We start from the raw sequence: 25,721 nt of genomic DNA, 5'->3' as shown, positions 1-25,721 counted from the left end.
TGTGGTGCTGGGCGCGGCGGCTCACGCCTGTAAACCCAGCACTTTAGGAGGCTGAGGCAGGCAGATCATTTAAGGCCACGAATTCAAGACCAGCCTGGCCAACATGGCGAAACCCCATCTCTACTAAAAATACAAAAATTAGGTGGGGTGGGTGTGGTGGTACATGCCTGTAATCCCAGCTACTGGAGAATTTGAGGCAGGAGAATCACTTGAACCCAGGAAGCAGAGGCTGCAGTGAGCTGAGATCGCACCACTGCACTCCAGCCTGGGGGACAGGGTGAGACTTTGTCTCTTTGAAAAAAAAAACAAAAAAAACACTTGTGGTAAGGAAGTACACAATTCCATAATCATAGAAATCACTGGATTTATATCTCAAGAAATTGTTTTTGAGATGGGGTCTTGTTCTGTTGTCCAGAGTTGGGGTACAGTGATGCGATTATAGTTCACAGCAGTCTTGAACTCCTGGGCTCAACCAACCCTCTCGTCTCAGCCTCCTGAGTGGCTGGGACCACAGGCATGCACCACCATGCTTGGCTAATTTTTAAAAATTTCGTAGAGACAGGGTCTTGTTATGTTGCCCAGGCTGGTTTTGAACTCCTGATCTCAGGTGATCCTCCTGCTTTGGCCTCCCAAAGCACTGGGATTACAGGCATGAGCCACTGTACCCAGCCTCAAAATTTTGTTAAAAAAAATTAAACCCTTCTTTTAACTTCTACATCTACCTCCTTAATTGGCTATATTAACCTAATAAGCTATTCCATTATATTAACTTAAAAAATATATATATATTTTTTTCCGTACCTTGCAATAATATCCCTCATCACAAATCTGCCTTAATCTTTATAACAGCTGTATCCTCATTTGGATCTCAGGTACAGCCAGAACATGACTATTTATTGCTCATCTGTTCATTCCTACCCTTTTTCCTATAGGTGCTCCATTTTCATAAAATCTCTTATTTTTCACTCTGATGATCGAAGAAGAGATCAATAGATGGTTGCTTTGCTTGTGACCTTCCTGCAAGTTCTTGTGAGGACTGAGTGTGACGCTTTGCTTACCAGCTCTTTCTAAAATATATAAATAGCCGAGTCTTCTAAAATTGAGGGCTCAAATCCACAAATGACATGTTATTTGAAAATACTGGATTTAATAGAAAATATCACATTGTAAACAAATCCATTGATCCATGAGCTTAAAACAGAATGACAGCACAATCACATAGAAAAGCTAAAGACAAAACACTGGTACCAAACATAGCCCTTAGGCCTGAGCCAGACTCTTAAAGGTCTTTCCCAGAAATAGAGACAGCAGTAGCTTCAAACAGGCACAAAAACAGCCAGGAGGAGGCAGCATCCACTCCATGAAGGCCTAAGACAATGAAAGGAAGCCAGAGCAACAGACCACCTTGGGATCCGGGGAGAAGGATAAATGGGCAAAAGGGTTGTATTTCCTGATGTTCTCAGAACATCAGACCACACCATGTGAATCTAAGCAGGACTATTTTAAGTGGGGAAACAATACTAGAAACATTTGGTGTGTTTTCCTGGCACTCACCTCCTAGGGAAGCAGGAGAGCGGGACACTCAGGAGCTGTGACTAAACTCACACTTAAGCTGCCTGCCCAGACCGTCCTCTTGGCTGAACACAACACTGAAATTGTGGCAGTGTCTGTTGCCCCCGTGGACCTCCTACTTACTAATGAGTATGTAAAACAGAGGAGCCACAGTGAGGCCTTTCACAAAAACACAGGGCTCTGGGGGGAAAACGGCTTCCACCTTCCTCCTTTTGATGCTGCAGAGTCCCTGAGGGAGAGAAGTTTGACATGGCTGGGCCCCTTGAGGCTCTGGGTTTATCAGTAGAAGCCGCCTCTTTGACCCCACCCACCCAAATCCACCCCCAGGTTCTCCCAGTTCAGAGAAAAGCTGTGAAACTGGAAAACAACTGGAAGAAGGAAGGAAGGGATCGTTTTCTTTCCACTGCACTTGTTACTGACCAAAGAGCCTGCTTCCTTGCACTTTAGATATTGAGAGTTTGTGCCTTAACCTGGAACAATGGTTCTCAACCAAGGGGCAGGCCTGTGCAAGAAGGACTCTCAAGACTCTTCAAAGAGGTGGCATCCAATATACACAAGCCCCTAATTCCCTCCCACTTGAAAATCAGTGCATGTAAGGAGAGAAATTCCTGATGGGAGTGTGTTGTACATGTGAACCGTGGCTGAAGCAGAACAAAAAGTTTAAAACTCCCAACCTGGGTTTGGCAGACATCAAAATGATGGAGTACATTTTGCAGAGATTTTTTTTCTGATTAAGTTACAAACAAATCATTCTCCCTATAGCTAAACTCCATGACTAGGCTCCCAGCCTCATGGCCAAGAACAATAAGTTTACCCACTTATCTGGAGTACCCATACTAGATTAAAGAAATACAATTCTTTCTTCTAAAGACAATTTCCAGAAAGACCTGCCTTTCCCTATGGGTACTTGACACTAGGTCCCAGCACAGGCTAATCGCTGTATGGTTTCTTAGAAGATTGGCTTTTCTCAGTTTCTTTCTCTTTGATACTGTACAAGGGGTCCACCAACTTGTTATGAACAAGCATTAAACCTACAAAAAATTAAAAAGTAGTTAATTCAGGCAGTGGCAAGAGTTCCTTGATTATCAATCATAACATCCAGGAGCTCTCAAATTTTGTCTTAGAGCTGACTCTTCTCTCTTTTCTCTATGATCCCCAAATGATAAACACCCTAAGTACAAGAAGAGTTATTCACAGTGAGTACTATATTCATGGAACTTTTATAAATTCAATCACTATGGGAGTTGGCTATTTAAAGGTTAGTCTTTTCAGCAAAGAACAAATTCCTAATTGACCTGCTTGAGTAAAGGAGGATTTTCACATGTTTGCCTAAAGCAGTGTGCATCCTTTTAAAGTAAAAGAAGAGCCAGGCATGGCGGCTCTCATGCCTGTAATCCTAGCACTTTGGGAGGCCGAGATGGGTGGATCCCCTGAGGTCAGGAGTTAAGACAAGCCTGGGCAACATGGCGAAACCCCGTCTCTACTAAAAATACAAAAATTAGCCGGGTATAGTGGCGGGCACCTGTAATTCCAGCTACTTGGGAGGTTGAGTCAAGCAGAATCACTTAAGCCCGGGAGGTGGAGGTTGCAGTGAGCCGAGATCATACCACTGCACTCCAGCCTGAGTGACAGAGTGAGACACTGTCTCAAAAAAAAAAAAAAAAAAAAAAAAAGTAAAAGAAATGAAGATCCTCCTGATAATTCAGTGTCTCACCTAGAGGGGAATGGCTGTTTAAGATTTGAAAAGAGAAAACCTGAGGCTCAATGGCACTGTGAGGTCATCACATAGTCCTTGGACCATACTCGGCATTTTCTTTCCTCCTTCTCAGAGCAAACATATCTCCAGAAATGGATCTTTGCAGTCACAGGTGGAAAATAAATGACAGTGTAGTGTGATGCAGTTGGGTTTGATATTTCTTAAGATTACAGTTGTCAAGTAAAACGACTAGAGGATGAAAGCTGGATCTACTACTAACTCCCGGTACACCCTGAGCTTGACCACCTGTTCCTGGACCCACACCTCCCTCACCTTTGAAATACTTGACAGTCTTCACTTTCAGCTCCAAGGTGGCATCCTCATCACACACAAACACGGTGCGGGGATGCTGCTGGAAGGCAGACACGGTCCACATGTGGTTCACTCCCTCCTCAATGGCCTTGTACAGAGCGAATGCCTTGTGAGCACCTGTGATGAGGATCATCACCTGGGGATCAGAAAACAAGTCCGTGATAGAGGGGAGCATTCCAGACACCCTAAACAGTTGTAAGGATGATTGTTTTTCATATCACATTGTAAGTGGTTACCATGCAACATACTTTTGCTCAGTGCTCCTTGTGCTTTATCACACAAATAACCCAAGGCAGGCGGCATCATTATCCCCATGTTATATGATAAGAAAACAGAGCCTGGGGGGTTAAGTAACTTGCCCAGGGTCATTTATGACCCTAAAGTTCATGTTCTTGACTACCACGTGACAGTGCCTCCAGGTATCTTTGATGATGCCTATGAAAGTGCCCTGTAAACAGACATGTCATGCCCAGGCCCGCTATCCCGTCAGCTTGGTGACTCTCCACAAGCACAGTCTGTGAAAGAGGGCTCCTAACCTGCACCACCAGCAAGGATGCTTTGCAGGCAATGGTAGGAGTTATCTGTGGGACCTCTAAGGCTGAATCCCAGGAAGGCTGCTCCATTATCTGGTCACTTTCAGTTCATAGCATTAAACCTATGAACTAATGTGACCTGGGGTGATGGTTTTTGTTAATATATAATAAAGGCACAGTCTCCACTTAACAGTTAAGATATCAAGAATGTAAGTGATCTTAAAGAACTCAGCTCTATTCAAGGGCAGGAAAAGAGAAAAAAAAATAACTCAGTTCTATAGATTTCCTTTCATTTTAATTCACATGTGCCACAGAGTTGTGAACAAGATGTACTGTTCCTTTCTTAAAAGATTAGAACACAGAAGCAGAGAGGGAATGTGACTATTTATTCCGGACCCCTCAGCAACCCAGAACTCTTTTTAGAAAAGATAATCTCCGGCCGGGCGCGGTGGCTCAAGCCTGTAATCCCAGCACTTTGGGAGGCCGAGGCGGGTGGATCACGAGGTCAGGAGATCGAGACTATCCTGGCTAACATGGTGAAACCCCGTCTCTACTAAAAATACAAAAAACTAGCCGGGCGTGGTGGCGGGCGCCTGTAGTCTCAGCTACTTGGGAGGCTGAGGCGGGAGAATGGCGTGAACCCGGGAGGCGGAGCTTGCAGTGAGCCGAGATCACGCCACTGCACTCCAGCCTGGGAGACACAGCGAGACTCCGTCTCAAAAAAAAAAAAAAAAAAAAAAAAGATAATCTCCTGATTTCCAGTCCCAGGTCCTTTCCCAGATCAAGATGCCCTCATGATAAAAACAGGTTTAAGCTGCAAGGCTAAAAACAGCGAGTAAACATCCCCACCCCACATACTGATTGAAGATTACCCAAGAGAAATCTGGGCGCTGTCACTCATATCACAAAAGTTCACTTTAAACAGGGAATTTTTCACTGATTTAGATGCTTGTCTATTGGCTTGGGCAAAGAAATGTAAATCTAACATGTCTATAGCTGCTTCCCACTGAATGCACATCAGAAAGGAAGAAAAAACCCTTCTAAAGTTCTAATGAAAATAAGGAAATTGGAACCACAAAAAATTCAAATTCAAATGATAGTCAATTTTTTAGGGGAAAAGCTAAATTCAGTTTAAAACACTTATATTTTAATCACACTTCACCACATTTATTAATCTCTGAGCACGGGGCTAGAAGCACAAGCATCCTTGGTGTCCAAACAGTGACCTCTGCCAACTACAAGGAACAAGGGAGCCCCTCTCTCCATACCTGGTCAGGTACAAAATTCATATTCCAACATTAGTGATGCTGGCCTCCTCTCTGCCTGTGAAAAGCATGAAAGGGGCCCGAGGCCAGAGAGCCTGCTGTCCCAGGCAGTCAGCCAAAGGCACCAAAAACATGCTCAAGGGATTCACCTCACACTGGGAATAATGATGTCTTCCAAAGAGGCAAGAGGAACAGTGAGTAACAGGGTCAGCAGGGATTTTAGCTTTATTTATCATGTCTTCATCTTTAATAAGAATGTAGGTGGTACAAGTATAGTTAAGATTAATAAGAGAAAGACAAGTCCACCCAGCGCAAAGCTGGTGGGGCCCTTGCATCCTCACCTCTCTAGCATCCATGACAGTGCCCACCCCCACCGTCAAGGCCATGGTGGGCACCTTGGTGAGTTCTCCATCGAAGAACCTAGCATTGGCCAGGATGGTGTCCATGGCCAGTGTCTTCACACGGGTCCTGGACACCAGACTGGAGCCTGGCTCGTTGAAGGCAATGTGTCCATCAGGGCCGATGCCTACAGGGAGAGAGCCCACGCAGCTTTGTGAGTCCCAGGGATCCAAGATTTCAAGAATGGACAATTTCTCCTTCCCTAACTAGGGTCTGAAAAAAAATCATTGAAAGCTGTGTCACCTTTCTCATTTGCAGCCCTGAGCAGGTACTCTGTCCCCCTCCCTCCCATTTATTTCTCTTTGACATACTGTCTCAGAGGAGACCCTCCCCACCATTTCTGTCTAAGGCACACACATTGTTAACTTGCTATCACCTCCAAAAAACTGAGGAAGAAGCACTCCAAACAGCTTCTGCCTCCCCAGATTGTCAGGAAAGTGGACCTTCTCTGTCTCTTCCGCCTGTAGTTAGAGGGTCCTGCTGCTGGGATAGAGGTGCAGTGAACAAAACACCCAGAGAACCTGGAAGGGGCTGCCAAGGTTCTAAAATCTCAGAGGATGAGAGCTTCCTACCTCCTCCCCACCTTTAAGTACAGAACAGTGATCTCTAGAGCAATAAAAGGCAATTCAATGTTACCCCTCATGGGTAACTCCAGAGGTGGCGACAGATGGACACACAAAAGGGCAGCCCAGAGGACCCGAGCACAAATCCAAGAAGCAGACACCTGCTCCCACCTGCGGACCTTCAGTGAGTCACCTAACTTCTCTGGGGTTCAACTGGCTATCTACAGGGGCTGTGTGGAGACTTTTGGAACTACAGGAGTCCATGATGTTAAATGTTTAGATAAGTTCCAGGACTGATCCATAAAACCTTAAGACTGGGGAGTAGACAGAACCTCAGAGTCCAAACCCAAACCTCTCAGTTTATAGACAAGGCATCAAACTGCACAGAGATCCCCAAGGTAACACAGTTCCTGAGTAACAGAGCCAGGCAGAGCCCATTTCTCCTGCCTGTCTGTGCGGTCACTAGCACGCCCAGAGGAAGCTGTCTGGAGATAGGCGTGGTGTCTTGTCCTCCTTCCCATGGGTCTGGCCCTGGATTGTGTGCTGCAGAGTGTCAAGCTTACCTCCAACAAATAGCTCGATCCCACCTGCAGCTTTGATCTTCTCTTCAAAGGCATCACATTCTGCCTGTAGGTCGACTGCATTCCCATCCAGAATGTGGGTGTTTTCTGGGTGGATGTCAATGTGCTTGAAGAAGTTGTTCCACATGAAGGAGTGGTAACTCTCTGGGTGGTCTCGAGGAAGGCCTGTGGGGCCATGGGGCACTCAGTCATGCCTAGGCCAAGCCAAAGCCTCCCTCCTAAGAAGGATGCCAGGACACCAAGCTGACCTACAGAGACACTCCCAGGGGTCTGCCCATCTGGGAGCCTTAGGCACCAGCCCTCTGACCCCTAGCCACTCGGGACAGACTGAGCCAGTATCCGTAAGTGTCCACCCACCCAGCACCACCATCTGTGGCCACAGAGCTGGGCCAGAGTAACTACACACCAAGGGCCTGGGAAATCCCCACATTCTAATCTGCTTTTCATAAGGCAATGACCATTAAGTTAGAGGCTGGAGACACTCTGGCCCCCTGGGGTAGGGCTGCACTCATCTTAGAAAGCAAGCAAGCACACCCCTCACCCTGTGCCTCTCACCCCACCATCCACTCCCAGTTCTACCCCACTCAGCCTGAATACATTCCAGCTTGAACACCAGGTGGTTAGAGGGAACTATCTCAAGGCTTCCCCAAATCAACTTTTTTTTCCAGCGAGGAAAAAAAAATAATAATGTTTAATGTTAAGCATTAAGAGTATGTAAAATCAGCCTTAAAAAGGAAGGAAATTTTGACACACGCTACAACAATGGATGAACCTTGTGGACTTTATGCTAGGTGAAAGAAGCCAGTCAAAAAGACAAATACTTTATGATTCCAGTTATATACTCTAGTTTGATTCTAGAGTAGTCAAATTCATAGAAACAGACAGTAAAATGGTGGTTTCCGCGGCTGGTGAAGGGGGAAACGAGAAGTTACTGTTTTACGGGTATAGAGCCTGGGTCTTACAAGATGAAAAGAGTTCTAGAAATTGGTTGCACAACAATGTGAACGCACTTAACACTACTGAACTATACATAGAAAGGTGGTTAAGATGGTAAATGTCATGTTACATGTATTTTACCACAATTTTTTTCTTTTAAAAAGGATGTTTAAAATGAAGCTATTACAAAAGGACTGGGTGAAGGGGAGGTGATAGAAGACTAAGGTATAGCCTTTCAGCAGCAGGAAGGACACCAATCTCGGGTCCCCTCCAAGTGTACCTGGCAGAAAGGGGAGCTGGAGGCCACACACAGGAGAGGAAGCACAGATCCAGATCCTAGGGGAAACACCCCAGCCAGGATCCCACTTGCAATCATTTGTTCCAGAAAGAAATGACATGGAGTTGGGGAGCAGGCAGGAGAAGGAGATACTCTAATATGTATTAAGTATTTGTTATGTGTAAGAAACTTCCACATCTTTTATGATATCATTTAATGCTTACAACCTGTGAGGTCAGCTTTACTAGCCCCATTTTAGAGCTGAGTAAACCAAGAGGTAAATATTGATAATTGAGCCTATCATCAAATGTCACTGGCTCCCTGATTCCTCTCCAGGGCTGGGCCAATGAGAGGAGGAGCATCAGTCTCCTAGAATCAGGAAAGAACCTTGAAAGAGAGACTCACCCACGTACTCATCCATGTTGAAGGTCTTCACATATTTAAAGGACAGGTCCCCATTCTTATAGTATTCAATCAGCTTCTTGTAGCAGCCAAGTGGGGTACTCCCTGAAAGAGTGGCCACAGCCATGAACACCCCTTGCACCCCAAGTCTGGAAGCCCAGAGGGTATACAGGAATGAGTCTGGGCTGCTCACAGGGAGAACCTGTCAGATCTGAAGTCCTAGCCAGTACTCCAATCCTAACTGCCATCCATCCATTAATTGTTTGTTTAATGCCTATTTTGCCACTAGACTTTAAGCTCCAGGAGGGCAGGACTGTGTCTGCCTTGATCACTGCTGAATCCCCAGTATCCAGCACACTGATGACTGAAATCACTCTGATTAGTACCTGAGTGAACATCAGACTTAATTATTGACATGATAATCCCTGAACAAGTACTATGTGCAAGGCACAGGGCCATGTGATAAGGACACAGGGGAGCAAGGGACAGTAGCTACTCTAAAATAACTCAACTGTTTAGGAGCAGAACACAAAGCAGGAACATCAGTTGTGATGGGGTAAAGTACGAGCTCACCCAGTGCTTCAGGGTTCAAGGAAGACTTCCCTGAGGAGCAGCAAAGCCCTAGTTGAGTCTCATTAAAAAGTCAATGTCACCGGGCGCGGTGGCTCAAGCCTGTAATCCCAGCACTTTGGGAGGCCGGGACGGGCGGATCACAAGTTCAGGAGATCGAGACCATCCTGGCTAACACGGTGAAACCCCGTCTCTACTAAAAAATACAAAAAATCTAGCCGGGCGAGGTGGTGGGCACCTGTAGTCCCAGCTACTCGGGAGGCTGAGGCAGGAGAATGGCGTGAACCCGGGAGGCGGAGCTTGCAGTGAGCCGAGATCCGACCACTGCACTCCAGCCTGGGTGACTGAGCGAGACTCCGTCTCAAAAAAAAAAAAAAAAAAGTCAATGTCATGGCCGGGCGTGGTGGCTCACGCCTGTAACCCCAACACTTTAGGAGGCCAAGGCAGGTGGATCACTTGAGGTCAGGAGTTCAAGACCAGTCTGGACAACATGGTGAAACCCCGTCTCTACTAAAAATACAAAAATTAGCTGGGCACGGTGGCATGTGCCTGTAAGCTCAGGAGGTTGAGGCACAAGAATCACTTGAACTTGGGAGGCAGAGGTTGCAGTGGGCCGAGATCGCACCACTGCACTCCAGCCTGGCCAACAGAGCCAGACTCCATCTTGAAAAAAAACAAAAAAGTCAATGTCATAAAAACACACACATAATAAAAGGTAGGAGAACACTGTATATTAAAAGACTAAAGATGCATGAACCCTGACTGAACACTGGATTTTTAAAAAACCAACCTATAAAAGATAAATGTGGACAACTGAGAAAAAATTGTGAACATAGTTTGCATATGAGATGATGGCGTGATTTTTCATTTTCTTAGGTATGATGGTATCATAGTTGTGTAGGAGAATGTCCTTATTCTCAGGAGATATGTGCTGAAGGATTTAGAGAGAAGTGTCAGGATGTCTGGAACTTACTTTCACATGGTTCAGAAAAAAAACTTGTGTGTGTGTAGATACAGAACAAGAGCCAGAGAAAGGTTAAAGCAAATGTGGCAAAATGGTAACAATTGGTGAATTTAGGTGAATGGTATTGACCTGTTTTGTTTTTTTTTTTAACTTTTCTGAATATTTCAAATTTTGCAAACTAAAAAAATGAAAGGAAAAAAAAAAACTACCGAGACTACATCATGTCACCATTCTTTTCAAAACCCACCATTAGCTTCTCATTTCACCCTCAGCAACACCAGTCCTTCTAAGGCTCCACAGAACCTGGCCCCCGGCTATGAGACCCTCCCTGCCACCATATCCAACACTGCACAGCCCCACCCCTGCCAACACACTCCCTATCCTTTCCTGCTTCATGTTTCTCCTTTCCTCATCACCATCTAACATACTCTATATTTTGCTAATTGTTTATTATCTGTCTCTCCCATTATAATTTAAGCCTCAGAAGGCAGAAGTTTATATCCTTTTTGTTCACTGCTGTATCCTTAGAGGCTAGAACAGCTTTGCACACAGAGGGCACTCAATAAATACCTGCTGGGTGAATGGCAGCTCCCCACAACTCACGCAAAATAATCAGCTGGTCCGTGTGACAAGGCCTTAGCTATGCCTGAGCCACATAGCTTCCTCTCTCCTGCCATTTTCCAAACTTCTAGCCTTCCCATGAATTCTCTGAACTTCCCAGTATCTAGCCAATAACCTCCTTTTCTGCTTAATTTAGCTGGAGTTGGTTTCTGCGGTTTCCACTCAGAACCCTGACAGGTGCTACATCTAACAGAAGGAATGTTCCAAGGAACCCGTGTGGAAATGCTGTCCTGTTGGTTCAAGCAGGACAGGCAGGGAGAGGCTAGGTTTTGGAGGGCCTTAATGCCACTGAAGAGCTTGGATCTGACTCTGCAATGATGGGAATGAGGGAATGGTTTCAGAAGACCAGACTCTGACCCATAGAGAGGTTGTTTCTCCCACAGTTAGGAGACAGGATGTTAGCACAGCCTCCAGAGGGCCTGAGACATTGGTGGTTTCACAGGCACAGGTGGATACTACTCCCACAAACCTCTACTGCAGAGCTCAGCAAACTTTGGTCCACAGGCCAAATCTGGCCTGTGCAGTGGCACGATCTCAGCTCACTGTAACCTCTGTCTCCTGGGTTTAACTGATTCTCCTGCCTCAGCCTCCTGAGTAGCTGGGATTATAGTGCCTGCCACCATGCCCAGCTAATTTTTGTATTTTTAGTAGAGGTGGGGTTTCACCATGTTGGCCAGGCTCGTCTCGAATTCCTGACTTCAAATGATCCACCCACCTCAGCCTCCCAAAGTGCTGGGATTACAGGCATGGGCCACCACGCCCAGCACTGCAGCCTGTTTTTATACAGCTCATGAGTTAAGAATGGTTTTCTTTTCTTTTCTGAGACAGAATCTTGCTGTCGCCCAGGCTGGAGTGCAATTGCACAATCATGGTTCACTGCAGCCTCGACCAGGCCCAAGCAATCCTCACACCTCACACCGCAGCCTCAGCTGGGACTATAGGCATGTGCCACCATGCCTAGCTAATTTTTGTATTTTTTTGTAGAGATGGGGTTTTGCCATGTTCCCCAGGCGAATCTCAAACTCCTGGGCTCCAGCAATCTGCCCACCTCAGCCTCCCAAAGTGCTGAAATTACAAATGTGAGCCACTGTGCCTGGACTGGTTTTTACATTTTTAAATAGTTTTTTTTAGGCCGGGCGCGGTGGCTCACGCCTGTAATCCCAGCACTTTGGGAGGCCGAGGCGGGCGGATCACAAGGTCAGGAGATCGAGACCACGGTGAAACCCCGTCTCTACTAAAAATACAAAAAAAATTAGCCGGGCGCGGTTGTGGGCGCCTGTAGTCCCAGCTACTCGGGAGGCTGAGGCAGGAGAATGGCGTGAACCCGGGAGGCGGAGCTTGCAGTGAGCCGAGATCGCGCCACTGCACTCCAGCCTGGGCTGGGCGACAGAGCGAGACTCCGTCTCAAAAAAAAAAAAAAAAAAAAAAAAAAAAAAAATAGTTTTTTTTGGCCGGGCGCGGTGGCTCAAGCCTGTAATCCCAGCACTTTGGGAGGCCGAGGCGGGCGGATCACAAGGTCAGGAGATCGAGACCACAGTGAAACCCCGTCTCTACTAAAAATACAAAAAATTAGCCGGGCGCGGTGGCGGGCGCCTGTAGTCCTAGCTACTCAGGAGGCTGAGGCAGGAGAATGGCGTGAACCCAGGAGGCGGAGCTTGCGTGAGCCGAGATCGCGCCACTGCACTCCAGCCTGGGCAACAGCGTGAGACTCCGTCTCAAAAAAAAAAAAAAAAAAAAAAAAAAAAAAAAAAAAAAAAGTTTTTTTAAATTAAAAAATAACAACATTTTGTGACATGTGAAAATTATATAAGTTCAAACTTCAGTGTCCATAAAGTTTTATTGGCCTACAACCATACTCATTCACTTATATATTGTCTTCTCTTTTTTTGAGACAGGGTCTCACTCTGTCACCCAGGCTGGAGTACAGTGACACAATCTTGGCTCACTGCAGCCTCAATCTACTGGCTTAAGCGATCCACCTACCTCAGCCTCCCAAGTAGCTGGGACTACAGGTGAGCGCCACTGTGCCAGGCTAATAATAGCTGCTTTCAAACAACAGAAGGGTGAGGTTGTTGCAACAGAGACTATATGGCTAGTGAAGTCTAAAATATTTACTACTGGCCTTTTACAGAAAAAGTTTGGACTGCAAGGAAGACAAAAAAGAAAAAGAAAAAGCTTGAAGAACCCCCCCGACACACACCACACACACATACACACTCTAATGGATGGGTCAGGAACGGCCACTAGGGCAAACCCACCCATCTCTGAAAGAAATAATCAGGACATTTGTCTTGAGGACCTAGGGTCAAAATATCTTTCTGAAAAAGCAACATTTTGATTTTTTCCAAAAGAAATTAGGACTGTTTTTTACTTAGGTCCTGTGTTTAATTAAGCCTTACAGAAAATTACCTAAGTGACTATCTTCTCAATTCTCCCAAGGATGGTACTTAGCTAGTACCCCTCTAGATATAGAGAAGAGAAATTAATTCATTACATAAAATGAATGCCTTAGGGTATCAGGACTTAATTCTGTTAAGAAACCCTGGTGGACAAGGCTGACTTAGGATGTAGCCTAAAAATCAAGTTCTTCCTGCCTAACCAATATCCCTTCTGCTCCAGGATTCTGCAGGAACAGGCAGCACTAAACCAACCCATAAGGGAAGCTGGGTCCTTTGTATGTGTAAGGGGCAGGAAGGTACTCTCTCAGCACCAGTACCCCAGAGCCCCCGTGAAGTCCCTTGGCTGAGTGAGCCCGTGTACCTGGCCCCTGTTGCCTACTCTCTCCACTCCTATCCACGGCACCCTCTCCATCCAAGAACGCACCAGTGGGGAGCCCCAGGGTGAAGTACTTCTCTGGCCCTGGGTTAAACTGGATGATGCGGTTCCTGATGTATTTAGCCGCCCACTCGCTGGCCTGAGAATAGTGGTCCAGGATGATGAGTTTCATCTTGTTCTGCAGTGGGGGAGAGGGGATGACAGAAAGGAATCAATGGTAAGGGGCAGAGAAAGAGATGGAGGTGGTGGGAGAAGCCTCTCTTACCCAGCAACAATCCCCTCTTCCCAAGCTGTCTGAGCCAGGAAAAAGGCCTTTCTATTCACAGAGGAGCTAAGAGGTTGGGCCAGTCGCCTCCACCACCCACAGTCCACTAGGAGGCGCTACTGGGGGCAGATCTGGGTTCTAATCTCAGCTCCTTCACTTACCAACTAAAGGACCTCGGTCAAAGGACCTAAGTTCTCTCTGAGCCGTTTCCTCCTTTATAAAAATTGGGACAATAGTACCTACTTCACAGACTTCACGACGGGTAATACGAAATGAGAGAATGCGTGTAAACCACTTAGTATTTACTATGTTGGCTGTTACCATCCGGATAGATGCTCTGCTCAGCCCCGCCTCCCTCATCCCTGCCCCCACGGGAGCGGGATACTCTCTACACTCCCCGCCCTCTACCCCAAGACTCTTCCTCAAGAAGTAGAGGGGTCATAGGATCATGCTGGGCTACTAGAGCAGGTGGGGCAATGAGCTCTGCCTGGGGAGCTGTGTGCTGAGGGACTAGCGGAGGGGTGTTCCTACTGGCCCGCCTTGCTTTGCGAATCCCTCTGGGTCCTCAGTTTCCCCCAAAGCACAAAAGGTAAAAGGTAATCGCTCCAGAAGGAGGACGTTTTGCTCCCCCAGCACTGCGGTTAGTGGGAGTGGGAAAGCAAGAGGCGAAGGTGGCCCGCGCGGTCGTCTGTGGGGTACAGCGTGTCCCCCACCCCGATTACCACCCCATCGACCCTCCGATCCCGGCTGGAAAATGTGTGAGAGCGGCTCCCCGGGGTCCCGACCCCGGGTGCCGTAGGGCTGGGGCAGCGCTCCGCGCTCCGGCCCGCGAGGAAGGTGCCCGCCAGCCCTTCTCCCCACTTACGCGTACGCCTCCCGCGGCGGCTGCAGCTACTGCGCCGGCGGCCCGGCCCGGCGCGGGTCACGTGGCTGCGGGTCACGCGGCGCAGCGTGCGCCGCCCGCTGGGCTGACTCAGCGGGGCCGCAGCTACTGGGACTGACTCTCACGGCGGAGGGATTCCGGCCACTCACAGTCTCACCTCGGCCGGTGGCTCCGGCAGGCCCTGGAACAGACCGTAAAAAACACACTTTCCCTTGAGAGGCGGGGATTCGAGCCTGGTGGTTTTTTTTTTTTTTTTTTTTTTTTTTTTTGTGCAAGAGGAGGAAGACTTGAGGCGTGCCGGGTCGCCCCCAGGAATACAGCCCTCTGGAACTTGGGGCTGGGGCCGGGGTTTTTAGTGCAGGGGTTGAGCTGGGGGCAGGCAAAGCAGAATCGCTTCCTCAGTCTCCTAGGGTTGGGCCTGGCTCTGTCTTCAGTTTCTTTATTTGTTTAGATGGCATTTATTTACCCAGGTATTAAAACTTTTGTTGTTTAAAATACAATTGGACTTTTTAAAGTCCTTTTTTAAAGATCAAACTTTGCAGCATTATATAATAGAGAAAAAGGCAGGCCCTTGGTTTCCCCAACTCCCCACACCAAGATAACCATTGCTTAGAGTACATTCTGAATTGCTTTCTATGAATATGCTTACACTGTTATTTTACATAAATGGGAACACATACACATGAGGCTTATATATATCAAGGGTCAGATATTTGACCTGCATTATTTCACTTAATCCTTATTAAGCTCCAGTAGTAGGTTTGCCATTACTTTTTAACAAGTGGAGAAACTGACGCTTGGAGAGAAAAGTTAACTTGGCCAGAGGCACCAGTGGTTTGCCTAAGACTTCAATTCAGGGGAATCTGTCCAAATCCCAAATCCATGCTTTTTACCGCTAGCGGGCACTGCCTCCCAGCTGGTATGACTGAATTTGGGACGCTTCTATATCAGAACAAGAGATCCATCGTATTCTTTCCACTCAACATTAGAGTGTTCGAGACTTCTAGGGACACTTGGGAACTTTCCATGCAGAGGCTGGAGGAAGGACTTGAGTGCTGGTCATCAGTAACATCTTCCATTACATAGGGTTTTGCAAGAGCTTTGTGCCCATTATTTCATAGAATCCTGCCCAATCGTCAGATATGATTACCGCCATTTTATTGATATGGAAACTGGGGCTCAAAGGAGTACAGAGACTTGTGATATATGACCTCACGGTCCGACATCCCGGACTTTGGTCAGTGCTAGGGAGCAGTGGCGAGATCTCCTGAATCAACCTAATTTTCCTCCCGCAGCAAAAGGCCAAAGGAATTCTGGCTTCATGACAGGTGACAGGGCCTTCCTCAGTCAGCCGGGTGGCCACGATCTGCAATTCTGCTGAATCTGCTCACTGTGGACAGCCCCAGGCGCTCACCCAGCCCTTGGGCCCAGCTGCAGCTCCAGACCAGGTTGCTAGGAGTAGGCTTCATCTGGTGAGGCCCTGATGAGACCAGGATGTTGGAGCTGATACCTTTACACTATGGGGGACTTGCTTTTTGCTTCAGTGTTATTTTTGTTTGTTTGTTTTTTATTTTCCAAATCCTGAGAGCCTGTGAATGGCTTGGTGTTTGTGTAGTTTTTGTTTATTTTTAAATTCAGTCAGAAATCTTTTTTTTTTTTTTTTTTTTTTGAGATGGAGTCTGGCTCTGTTGCCCAGGCTAGAGTAGAGTGGTGTGATCTCGGCTCACTGCAACCTCCACCTCACGGGTTCAAGCAAGTCTGCCTCAGCCTCCTGGGTAGCTGGGATTACAGGTGCCCACCACCATGCCTAGCTAATTTTTGTATTTTTAATAGAGACAGGGTTTCACCATGTTGGCCAGGCTAGTCGCGAACTCCTGACCTCAGGTGATCTGCCCGCCTTGGCCTCCCAAAGTGCTGGGCGTAAGCCCACCGCGCCCAGCCAGAAATGTCTCAACATTAGGACTGCAGATGTTTCACAGTGAAGCTCCAACTCCAATCTCCAAACACGTCTGATAACGTGGGCCAGGTGTGCAGCATCTGCATCCAGACCTTTCTAGGAAGACGGTGACTTCTGGTGACTGAGCCCATTTCCCCTGAGTTACCCCTTCTGCAGGGAACCAGTACAGGGTCTCTGTGAAGCCTGGAGGCTCTTGGGTCAGCTTGGGGACTAATCGGAAAGACCTGCCTTTCAATTCTGGTCTGGCTAATTTCTGGTTCTTGAGTGAGTAATTCAAGCAAATGACTCAACTTCCCCAGGTCTCAGTTTTCTTACCTGAAACATGAGAATTGAGTGGAAATTAAGTAATACTGCCCTCCTGTGGCTGTTGTGACTATTAAATGAAATATTAGCATAGCTTGGCATTCACAGCCAGCTGTAATTACTTACCCCTTATTTCCTCCTAACCCTCCTTGCAACCCACTCTCTAACCATACTGAAATGCTCTCTAGCCCTAACCTCCTGTCTCCCTGTACTCCTCCTACTCCACACCTGTGTTTAAACTGCACTTATCCTCCCATCCTCTTGTCTTGGAACTAAAGTTGGCAAATTAGAAGAATTGTGAGTTCATCCACACAATGGAACACTCTGCAACTTTTGTATGGTCAGATATTTTTATACCTTCTAATGCACCCTTGCTTTGGGCAAACAACCTGCCCAGCTGTTACCCCCCAAATTCTGCTCAATTCATAGTTTGCATGGTGCTGGCCCTACCCTTTGACCTAGGATTGAACCAGTTAGAGACTCCATGGCTCTGGCCATGATTAGTTCAAGGCCAGGCAGGCATGGAAGACACTAACCCAGCAGCCATTCACAGCCTCCTTCTCCCTAGCTGCTTCCCACTGGAGAAACTGGAAAGTCAACGACCTCACAGCTTCTCCCACAGCTACGGTGTGGCCAAGTCACTTCGTTCTGCCCAACGAGGGAGGAGGATGGCTTCTGGTTAGATATTTTACTTCCTGAGAAAAGTGCTGTGCTTGAGAAACAAACTGGCGGTTTCTGGTTCCTTCGCTTTCCTTCCTGCCTTGAAGGCAGTTGTGATGACTGAAGCTGGGGAGGCCACATTATAATTGTGAGGCACCAAGCATAAGGATAGAGTGGAGGAGAGAAAACACTTATGTCCTTGCTATCTGACTAGTGCTGGGACCTCCTACTCTGGGCTTCTTATAAGTAAATGGTAAATGTCCTTTTGGCTTAATCTTTAAATCATTTTTAGGAGAATTGCCTGTGACTTGAAATTGAAAACATGACTCACTGTTACAGCAGGTGATTCAGGTCTTCCTGGGGGTTTATGCTGCTACTGGGGGGAAATACTCTTCTCCTGAAATCTTGAGCTGTAAAATGGAGCAAAGCTTAGAGCTACAGAAAGGTACAACAAATAGAAGAAAGACACAGAACTCTGATGACATCATTTGAGCCCCCTAGAATAGCATGTCTGAAGCCAAATATACCCTTTTGGGTTTCGTGGTTGAGTGAGTAAATGAGTGAATACATAATTAAATATCATTTTCCCCTGAAGCTAGTTAGAGGAAATTCTGGAAGGATATTTTATTAGTTATTATTGCTGCATAACAGATTACCCCAAAACTTAGTGACTTAAAACAACAATAATGACTATTTCTCACAGTTTCTGTGGGCTGGAAATTCAGACAGGATACAGTGGTGATGATGTCTTGGCCGTCAACTGAAAGACTCAGAGTCTGGGGCTGGAATCATATGAAAGCTCATTGACTCACATGTCTGGCAACGGGTGCTCACTGTCAATAGAATACTCACACATGGCTCTCCTTGTCGCCGTGGCTTCCTCACAACATAGTGGTGGGTTCCAATGGCAAGTGTATCGAGACAAAGGTGGGCTAAGCCTGTATCCTTCTTCTGACCTAGTCTCAGAAGTCATATAGCATCCCTTCTGCTGAGCTCTGTGGGTTGGAGAAATCACAAGCCCCTACCCAGATTTAAAAAGAGAAAACATAGACCCCCATCTTTCTGTGTAAGAAGTTCAGTAATATTATAAGAAAAGCATGTTGGATGGGATACATGTATGAGTATGGCCATGTTTAAAAAATACAATCTGCCATAGACACACACTAACTTGTTATTAAGATTTGATTTGGCCAGGAGTGGTGGGTCACACCTGTAATCCCAACACTTTGGGAGGCAGAGGCAGGCAGATCACTTGAACCCAGGAGTTTGAGACCAGCCTGGCCAACATAGTAAAACCCTGTCTCCACTAAAAATACAAAAGTTACCCGGTCATGGTGGCACGTGCCTGTAATCCTAGCTACTCAGGAGGCTGATGCATGAGAATCGCTTGAACTCGGGAGGTGAAGGTTGCAGTAAGCCGAGATTGCACCACTGCGTTGCAGCCTGGGTGACAGAGCAAGACACTGTCTCAAACAAACAAACAAACTGCGCCCCCTATTTGGCAAAAAAAAGAAAAAATTTTAATAAAAAGTTTTGATCAAAATAATTGACCATCTACTCTGTCCTAGGCACTGTGCTAAAAGTTTTTAAAGCATCGTCTCATTGACTCATGTTTTTGTAAAGTGGGTGCTGTGGGGTAGGATACATTCTGCTTAATATTTGTATGAAATGAATGATTTTGTCTTGAAGGAAAAACGACAAAAAAACCTTGAAAACTTAGCAAATCTTATGCTTCCATCCAAGCCAAGTAAAGTGCCACCTGCCCTACGGTCTTCTTTGTCATTCATTTATAAAATATTTATTGAGCCTTTACTATGTGCCCAGCACTATTTTAGGTTTTAGGGACACAACAATGAACAAAGCCAAGTCCACACCCTTGTGGACCTCCAGGCTCTAGGAATTACATTTTTATGAATGTTAGTAACTTGGTGTGATAGCCAGCCTCCAAGATGGCTCCTAGTGATTCACACTCTTATGTAGTCTCATTCCACAGTGGATGGGGTGACCTGTGTAACCAACAGGATAGTGCAGAAATGATGGGTGTGTCTTCCAGGGTTAGGTCATAGCATCCATTGCAGCTTCTTCTTTGTTTTCTCTCTGGGATCACTTTCTCAGTGAGGTCAGCTGCCATTTGGGGGACACACTGGAGCAGCCTTATGGAAAAGCCCAGGTGGTGAGGAAACAAGTTTTCTCCCAAAAGCCATGGAAGCCATCTTGGAAGCAGATCCTCCAGTCCCAGTCAAGACTGCAAATGACTGCAGCCCTGGCCAGTAGCTTCACTGAAATCTCATGAGAGACCCTTAACCACAACCACTCAACTAAGTCATTCTTGAATTCTTGACTCACAGAAGCTGTGAAATAATAAACACTTGTGGTTTTAAGCTGCTAAATCAAGTGATTTGTTATGCATCAATGTATCTAATACGCTCAGAAAAAAAAAATCCACAAATGGGAAGGGTGGCGAACAAGAGATTTAACCTTTGTACCCACTCCCTTGTGTCTGAAGGTGCAATGTCAGACCCGTCAGAGACTCCCCACTTCCCACCCCTATACTCCAACATCATGCCCCCTTCCACATGCTTGTGGAATCCCCTGCCAACGCTTTCGCTGAGCCTTTCTTTCTGCTACTTGCTGTTTTCCACCTTTTCATTTTCAGAGGCCCTGTCTTACTTCCTATAATGATAGCCATATGTCACTACTCCCTGCATTTCCCATACTCCCTGTAGCTCAGTGGTACCTTGCACATAAAAGCCAAAGCCCCAAGTGGCTCAGAACACTGGCTCCAAAGCCCATTGGATTCAGATTCTGGATCAATCACTAATTAGCTGGGATACTTTTCTTAACCTTTCTGTAGTTCAGCTCCCTCAGTTGTAAAATGGGGATAATCATAGTGGCCACTCATAGGCTAGCTGTGAGGATGAAATGAATTGACACATGTAGAGCATTTGGAACCGCACCTGACACATGGCGGGTGGTCAATAAATACCAGTTATTAAACCATTTGAAATTGTGACTTTTCTGGGTCAAAAACTATAAAATATCAGCAATTTCATACTGTGTAACCTAATATTATTATTATTCTCTCATCAGAGATATTCAGAGAAACAATCCAGCAACTGAAAATTAACATTTTTATTAGTGTCTCTAGAAGAAAATCAAAGATGATCCAAATCAGAACTCAGAGCACCTCTTAAAATTCTCCTTCATTAATTTATTTTACTGCTAACCAGGAAAACTTTCTCCACCACTTTTTTTTTTTTTTTTTTTTTTGAGACAGAGTCTCGCTTTGTCGCCCAGGCTGGAGTGCAGTGGCACTATCTCAGCTCACTGCAACCTCCACCTCCCAGGTTCAAGCGATTCTCCTGCTTCAGCCTCTCAAACAGCTGGGACTACAGGCACATGCCACCACACCCAGCTAATTTTTGTATTTTTAGTAGAGATGGGGTTTTGCCATGTTGACCAGGCTGGTCTCAAACTCCTGGCCTCAAATGATCTGCCTGCCTTAGCCTCCCAAAGTGCTGGGATTACAGGCATGAGCCATTGTGCCCAGCCAACCACTCATTCTTAATTCTAACTAAAAAATCTCTTTGTCCCAACAGCACACCCACATGACCAACCAAAGTGGGTTTCTACTTTGCTTTCCTTTCAATTTAGCTCTGTTCTCCTGTTCCTTGTAATAAATTTCTTTCAGTCCTTTTGGCTTCTCAGTTGTTTCTCCCTTCTCTCTCATTGCAAAAACCCAGATTTGAAACCACCAAAAACTGGCTCCTTAGAGGGCAGAGGAGAGGGGAGAAGCCTAGAAGGCAAAGGAAGAATTTCTTTTTTCTTTTTCTTTCTTTCTTTCTTTTTTTTTTTTCCGAGACAGTCTTGCTCTGTTACCAGGCTGGAGTGCAGTGGCACAATCTCGGCTCACTGCAAGTTCCGCCTTCCAGGTTCAAGCAATTCTCCTGCCTCAGCCTCCCAAGTAGCTAGGACTACAGGTGTGCACCACCATGCCCAGCTGATTTTTGTATTTTTAGTAGAGATGGGTTTCACCGTGTTGGCCAAGATGGTCTCAATCTCTTGACTGCATGATCTGCCCGTCTTGGCCTCCCAAAGTGCTGGGATTACAGGTGTGAGCCACCACACCTGGCCTTTCTTTTTCTTTTTAATTTGGTAAACACACACACACACACACACACACACACACACACACACACACCCCATGAAGTTTACCATCTTAACCATTTCTAAGTCTATAGTTTGATAGTATTAAATATATTCACATTGTTGTGTGACCAATCTCCAGAACTTTTTCATCTTGAAAAACTGAAACTTTATAGCCATTAAACCATTTTTTGACTTAACATAATGTCCTCAAGCTTCATCCATGTTGTAGCATGTGAAAGATTTCCTTCTTTTTCAAGGCTGAATGATATTCCATTGTATGTATATACCACATTTTCCCCTACTATCTGCCATCCATTTACTTAATTATTTGATTTCAGTATGCATGTATAGCAGTACCAGGATTGTAACCCTCAGTCCCATGTGAAACAACTTTATCAAGTAGAGCACAGTGCTTATGTACAGTTTCTTTTGCCTTTCATCTGACAGGCTCCACTAATTTTCAAAGTTACTTGTCAGCATCTTTCCCCCTCTATAACTTTCAGTGAGGTTGTTTAATACATTTTAATGCAGTTATATTGTTTTGCCACATTCTGTATTCTGTCCTGGGATCCTTCTCCTAAATGATGTTTTAAAAATTTGTATGCTCTGTGCTGTAAAATTCTATGGGTTTTGACACATGCATAGTGTCAAAAATCCTCCCAAAAATAGGGGATTTTTTTAGGACAGTGAAACTATTCTATATGACACTATAATTTAGGACCTATTCTACTTTCTGAACCCCTTGGCAATCATTAAACTTTTTATTTATTTATTTATTTAATTATTTTTGAGACAGGGTCTTGCTTTCTTGCCCAGGCTGGACTGCAGTGGTGTGATCACCACTCACTGCAGCCTCCACCGCCCAGGCTTAAGCAATCCTCCCACCTCAGCCTCCTGAGTAACTGGGACTACAGGCATGGGCCAACATGCCAGGTGAATTTTTAAATTTTTTTGTAGAGATGGGGTCTCACTATGTTGCTCAGGTTAGTCTCAAACTCCTGGGCTCAAGCAATCCTGCTGCCCTGGGCTCTCAAAATGCTGGGATTACAGTCACATGCCACTGTGCCCAGCTTTTTTTTTTATTTTATTTTTTCTGTAGAGATGGAGTTTTGCCATGTTGCCCAGGCTGGTCTTGAACTCCTGAGTTCAAGTGATCTGCCCGCCTCAGCTTCCCAAAGTGCTGGGATTACAGGGTGAGCCACCACATCTGGCCTCACTGAGCTTTTTATCATCACTGTAGTTATGCCTCTTCCTACCACATTTTGATTTTCCATTCATCTGTTGATGGATGCTTGAGTTAATTCCACCTCTTGTCTATGGCAGAATTCCTTTTAAAGGGGGAAATGAGAACAAATTTAGTAATTTTAGGCTCCGTCACAAGGAAAAAACAATATAATAAATTGTGTGGTTCCAACATTAAATGGGAAAGCGGGTCATATCTTGAAGAGTCTCACAGGGCAGAGCGGGGTACATGCAGGTCTGGGGTTCAGAAATGGACTCCACGGCCACAGTATCTGGCTTCGAATCCCAGCTCTACCACTTTTGGGCTGTGTAATTTCTGTGTAAGTTATGACATGTCTTTGTTCCCTAATGGCTTCACCCATAAAACAGGAAAAATAATATCTATCTTATAGTACATACTATTATTATCAAGAGCCGTGGCCTCACGAAGGGTAAATGATGTAATGCATCTAAGGCAAATAATACCTGCCACATAGTTTGTACTATTATTCTCAAGAATAATAATTTCAGGGAGGAGCAAATGATTTAACATATATAAAGCATTTAGAACAGTGCCCGGCACAGAGTTAGCCCTCACTAAGGGACGATTACCATTATTACTAGGGTTTTTGAGATGGGCTCAAAAGAGTCAGGATTTGATCATTTAAGAGGAGGAGGAAGGCATTACAGACAGCACAAGCAAAGGCCCAGCAGCACAGAGGCTGAGGGAGTAGATTTAACAAATAAAAGTACAGGACATCAGTGAAATCTGAATTATTTATAATTGCCTGAATTATTTATAATTATTTATAATTGCCTGAATTATTTATAAATTATAGATAATTTATAATTATCTATAATTGAGATAGAAAAATATTGCATGCACTGACATACTTTTAGTAAGTTACTTTTAGTAACATATTCATTGCTTATCTGAAATAAATTGTAAATATCTAAATTACATACCTTTTTATTATATTTCCCTGGAGATTTGGCACTCCCTAATAGTTCTTCATTTTGCAGAATTTGTTTATAAAATTCCTTGCATTAGTCTGTGTTCCATTTACATTTTATCATGACTTCTGCAGCTGTTGTATCCAATTTATTTTGCTCTTTTGGCCACTGAATATTCATTAATGAGAAATCATGCTTGACATTAGCTTTACAAGCCAGTGTATTGAACATACACAGACATAAAGTTACCAACTCTGATAATTACTCTTCAAATTTGATTGGCTGAAGCACATGTGTCATCTTTCATGCATAACTTCCTTTTCCATTCTTCAGGATCACATTGCCTCTTTTGGTCAATGACTCTTTAAAATGTTGTCCACTGACAAAAAGGAGCATTGTCATCAGTTTTTATTCCTTCTTTTCACTACACTACATGTAGATTACAAATAGAACTTTTGATGGATGTATGCAAACAGGTACAATGTTTATCCAAAGTTGAAGCAAAGCCTAAATGATCCCATGAAAGATACTGGCTGTCCTGCCCACGTTCTCATAATACTTCTTAAATAGCATTGATGTTTTCTATTGAGACTGAAGTAATTATCATGAAATTTTTCATGTAATGTAATCATTTAGGTTTTGCTTCAACTTTGAATAAACATTGTACCTGTATGCATAACACATAATGTAGTGTAGTGAAAAGAAGGAAAACCCATGTAATAAATTAAAAAATACAATGTATTAAAAAAAATACAGTGTAATATAGTGTAGTGTAGATTTTATTCTTTCTTTTTCATCACGCACATGGTGATTCCACTTGTACCCACACTGGAAGAGTATTTAGTAACATCCATGTGAAAAAAATGAATTTTTCAAGGGATAAAATCCATCTTGAAAGATGGTCATAACAAGTGTTGTGATAATTGTCCACTTTGAGCTAAAATTTATTTTCCTGTTCATATGTAATGTCCCTTTTAAGAATAGTTTTGATAATTCAAGGGATGCGTTTTTCATCAATTCTCCTTCAACACATTCAACAAATACGTTTAGCAATGGAGTAGTACTTCCATAACACTATTTGCTCTTTCAATTTGCAGAATCCTATTGCAGAATTGACATTGAAAACTATGAATGAGAAATAACTAGGCATCATTCAATGGATTATTTTAAAAGTCAAGAACTTGGGGGGCCTTTTCTTCATAATTAAAGTATAATTTCAGTGCTTGAAATAAATGGAAGATTCTCTCAACTATATTTGTTAAAGAGAGCCAATGGATTTTTGAATGCAAGAGAAATGAAGAATTCTGAATATCAAAATCATAAAAATCCTTAAAATGTTCAGTTAGAACGCTATAAATACTAAAGTAGGAGAACAATTTCATGATAATTACTTCAGTTTCAATAGAAGACATCCATCCAATGCTATTTACGCAGCATTATGAGAACATGGGCAGGACTACTGATACCTTCCATAGAATCATTGAGGCTTTGCTCCAACATCAAATAAACAGTGTACTTGTATGCATACATCCACCAAAAGTTCTATTTGTATTATCTCCAACAAAAGCAGTAAAAATGTTCTCATTAACTGCTAACTCAAGAGGCTCTGCAAATATTTGCTATTGTTTCTGAAGTCTCACCTGGAAGGGATTCTACCTGTAATTGTCTTATTGCAAGTGTTTTTCATGAGAAAACTAGTGCGCACAGGAAAAGTTGAACCTGTATTGTGATACTTGTATTGTAGCTATGCCATAAAAAGATGAGGCATTTAGATATTTGATAATCTCTGTAATAATAAATGAA

The 25,721-nt window shown here is 44.6% G+C and overlaps 2 protein-coding genes across 2 annotated transcripts in view; one reads left to right on the top strand and one right to left on the bottom strand.

The window, feature by feature from the left end:
• The window catches only part of NDFIP1 (Nedd4 family interacting protein 1), a 431,644-nt gene that overhangs the window by 272,396 nt on the left and 133,527 nt on the right, over positions 1-25,721 (top strand). The gene's annotated exons all lie outside the window — the stretch shown is intronic.
• Positions 1,128-25,721, bottom strand: part of GNPDA1 (glucosamine-6-phosphate deaminase 1) — a 131,436-nt gene continuing 106,842 nt past the window's right edge. Inside the window, exons 2-8 of the mRNA XM_050794947.1 lie at positions 14,657-14,689; positions 13,575-13,704; positions 8,600-8,701; positions 6,964-7,146; positions 5,780-5,964; positions 3,602-3,776; positions 1,128-2,603 (exon numbers count right to left, since the gene is read on the bottom strand). Coding sequence (XP_050650904.1) covers positions 2,503-2,603; positions 3,602-3,776; positions 5,780-5,964; positions 6,964-7,146; positions 8,600-8,701; positions 13,575-13,698 — 870 coding nt within the window. The 5' untranslated portion in view covers positions 13,699-13,704; positions 14,657-14,689 and the 3' untranslated portion in view covers positions 1,128-2,502. The remainder of the gene's footprint in view (positions 2,604-3,601; positions 3,777-5,779; positions 5,965-6,963; positions 7,147-8,599; positions 8,702-13,574; positions 13,705-14,656; positions 14,690-25,721) is intronic.

Source organism: Macaca thibetana, chromosome 6 (assembly GCF_024542745.1).
Source record: "Macaca thibetana thibetana isolate TM-01 chromosome 6, ASM2454274v1, whole genome shotgun sequence".
NCBI classification, from domain to species: domain Eukaryota; kingdom Metazoa; phylum Chordata; class Mammalia; order Primates; family Cercopithecidae; genus Macaca; species Macaca thibetana.
This window is presented reverse-complemented; position numbering and strand designations above follow the sequence as displayed.